Raw genomic sequence first — 2,791 nt, 5'->3', positions numbered from 1 at the left:
GGCAGGGCGGCCGGCTGGGGCAGGGTCCCGGGCACCGTTGGCCCCGTGCTGCCTGCCCGCCTCCTCCGCTTCCTGGCAGCACACGAGCCTTGGCTAGAGCTCCGCCGCGGTCTCCCCGCCCTGATGCAGCCGACCCTGAGAACGCGGTGTTCCAGGCACGCGTGGGCCCTGGGACGGCTGTCAGACGGGCCTTGTCCTCAGATGGGAGGCTCTGGGGCGTCCCAGGCAGGGCAGGGGCAGGCGGTGGTTGTCCCCGGTAGACGGTGAGACGGACAGGACGGCTCCTACAGGAGCACATCCAGGCCATGGGAGCCAGGACGGGTGTTCCTCTCTTCTCCAGGCTGAGTCTGAGGACCCTGCCTGGCCCAGGCTGGGGCCATAGACCTCACAGGAGGGCAACAGCTGCAGCCTGGGCCTAGGCCCCGCAGCGGGCACATCTCTGTGTGGGGGTCGACGGTTTCCGGTGGCAGGTTGCAGGGGCCGGGAGGAGGAGGCCGGGAAGGAGCGTGCGGTTTGGGCGGCGGACCTCACCTGTGTTCCTCCGCTCCGCCGTGTCTCTCTGCCCGCCTGTCTTCCTTCTCCTGTCTTTCCTTTTACCTTGGGGTTCTGTTCCCCTCCGAACTGGCAGTACTGAGTGCATCTGCCATGCTGATTTGAGGAGAGGCTGGAGGAGACCTCGACATGTGGTTTCAGGGGTCCCCTTCCGGGCCCTCGACCCCCACTCCCGAGGAGACTCCTCGCAGGAGACGCAGACCACGCCGGGGTCTGCCCAGTTTTCTGCCCTGCTCCCGATTTTCATTGAGGCCCTTTGCTGGCTTCCTCTCGGCCCTGAGTTGAAGGCCTGGGCCGGTTCTCACAGCTGGGGGACCCCGTGTCTGGGTGCTGACCTGTCCTGGTGTGTCCCCCTCCCCTCCCCCAGGTTTTCCTGCCCAAGTACAGAGGAGACGACGGAGGCGGTGCCGGCGAGGATGGCGTGATGACCAGCTTCTTGCCGGGCCCCAAGGCTGCATCCCCCTTCCCCCACGGACACGGGGGGCCTGGCGGCCTGCTGGCAGCCCCGCCCGCTCTCTGCGGGGCCTCCGCCTGCGAGGGCTCCGTGCGCACCACGGTGGCTGAGCCACCGGAGGCCAGGGCAATCCCGGGCCGAGGCATCTGCCTAGACCTGGCCATTCTGGACAGCGCCTTCCTGCTGTCTCAGGTGGCCCCGTCTCTGTTTATGGGCTTCATAGTTCAGCTCAGCCAGTCCGTCACTGCCTACATGGTCTCGGCGGCAGGCCTGGGTCTGGTTGCCATTTACTTTGTCACGCAGGTAGTATTTGACAAGAGTGATTTGGCCAAATACTCTGTGTAGGGTGCTCGCCAGGCACGGAGGGCGGAGGGCCTGCCTCCCGGTCCGGCTCTCCCTGCTCAGCCTCCTGGGGCCGGGGTTGGCCTTGCCCTTTCTGCTGCTGCCAAAGTGGTTGGTGTGGCTCTCCGCTGCCTCCTGGTGGCAGCGAGGTGCTTCTTCCCTCCCACCTCTTTCCCTCCCAGCCCTAAGCTAGTCTTGGGCCGGCTGGCTTGGTAGCTCTTCAGAAGGCTTCAGTCTGGACTTCTTCAAGGGGAGAAGGGCAGGGCATTTAAGTAAGTCCACGCACTGGAATGCAGGACTCTGCCCAGGGATCACCCAGGCTCAAGGTGGACAGCTAGTGTCCTGGTCAAGATACACCCAGTGAAGGGATTGGGGTAAATCCCAAATTTGAGTAAATGCAACCACCTGTTCTGGCACCAAGGGCCTTTATCCTGTAGGTTCTCCCATCGTCACTCCTGCGTGGGAGTTTCTGCTGTGAGACTCTGCAGGATTTGCAAGTACGAAAAGGACTTGGGGGGAGCACAATCCTGAGTGGTGAAGGCAAGCCGCCCCGCCCTCCAGCACCCCCTTTCTGCTATTCCCTCTCTCCTACACTTAGGACTTTGCTTGTTGGCCCCTGTGGTGCCATCACAGGGACCCTGGTCTTTAAATATTTAACTTATTTATTTAAGTAGAAGGAGAATCAAGGTGTCTAGGAGTTGGGTAGGATGAGATCCTCGGTGACTAGGTCCCCTGAGATGGTTGGTTATTGGGTTGAGGGTTGCCAGAATCTCCTTCTCCTGGAGGGATTGGTCTGGCCCCCAAACTACCTAACCTTGACCTTGCAAACTCCACTCACCCCAACTGATATCCCAGCTCCTGGTACCCGAGGTGGGGAGGGCTGGGGAATGTGAAGGGTGGGGCTCCAGGTCTCAGCAGCCTCCCTAGCACCCCCCACCCCATGATCCTGCCAGCCCCCAAACCCCCAGCCTAGGGGGGCCTAGGACTGGGACTAGGCCTCCAAGCCTAGGACTTGGGCCTAGGACTGGGCCTCCAAGCCCACCTTTCCTCCCCCGCTCCACAGCCCCCTCCTTGGGGCTGTTTTGGGACCAGAAGCACAAAGTGTGGCTCCTTGAGCCTCTATCCGTCTCAGTCCCCAGGGCATATCTGTGCTTAAGAACTCTAGCGCAGAAACTCAGGAGCACCCCCTGCCTGGGCTAAGGAGGTCTTATCTCTCTGGGGGTTTAAGTGCCGTTTGTAATAATGTCACGTCTTATTTATTTAGCGGAGTAAATATTTTATGCTGTATGTGAGCAATCAGAGTATAATGTTTATGGTGATGAAATTAAAGCCTTCTTCTATGTTTCATTGGTCTTTGTGTCTTTTCTGAGGGGGAAACACCAGCCCCTGTCAAGACCCGGTCTGGGCAGCGGCAGGTCCCAGTACCACCAGCAGGTGGAGCCA

General features: G+C 60.8%; 1 protein-coding gene across 4 annotated transcripts in view; it reads left to right on the top strand.

Annotated features, from left to right (window-relative positions):
• The window catches only part of SLC45A3 (solute carrier family 45, member 3), a 22,163-nt gene extending 19,470 nt beyond the window's left edge, over positions 1–2,693 (top strand). For all 4 annotated transcript variants that reach the window (XM_010854175.1, XM_010854174.1, XM_010854173.1 and 1 more), the window contains exon 5: positions 920–2,693. In XM_010854175.1, the coding sequence (XP_010852477.1) occupies positions 920–1,351 (432 nt within the window). In that variant the 3' untranslated portion in view covers positions 1,352–2,693. The remainder of the gene's footprint in view (positions 1–919) is intronic.
• The last annotated feature ends 98 nt before the right edge of the window (positions 2,694–2,791 follow it).

This window comes from Bison bison, unplaced genomic scaffold, assembly GCF_000754665.1.
Source record: "Bison bison bison isolate TAMUID 2011002044 unplaced genomic scaffold, Bison_UMD1.0 scf7180017864338, whole genome shotgun sequence".
In the NCBI taxonomy this organism is placed as follows: Eukaryota; Metazoa; Chordata; class Mammalia; order Artiodactyla; family Bovidae; genus Bison; species Bison bison.
The sequence above is the reverse complement of the archived record's forward strand: the minus strand, read 5'-3'. Positions and strand labels throughout refer to the sequence as shown.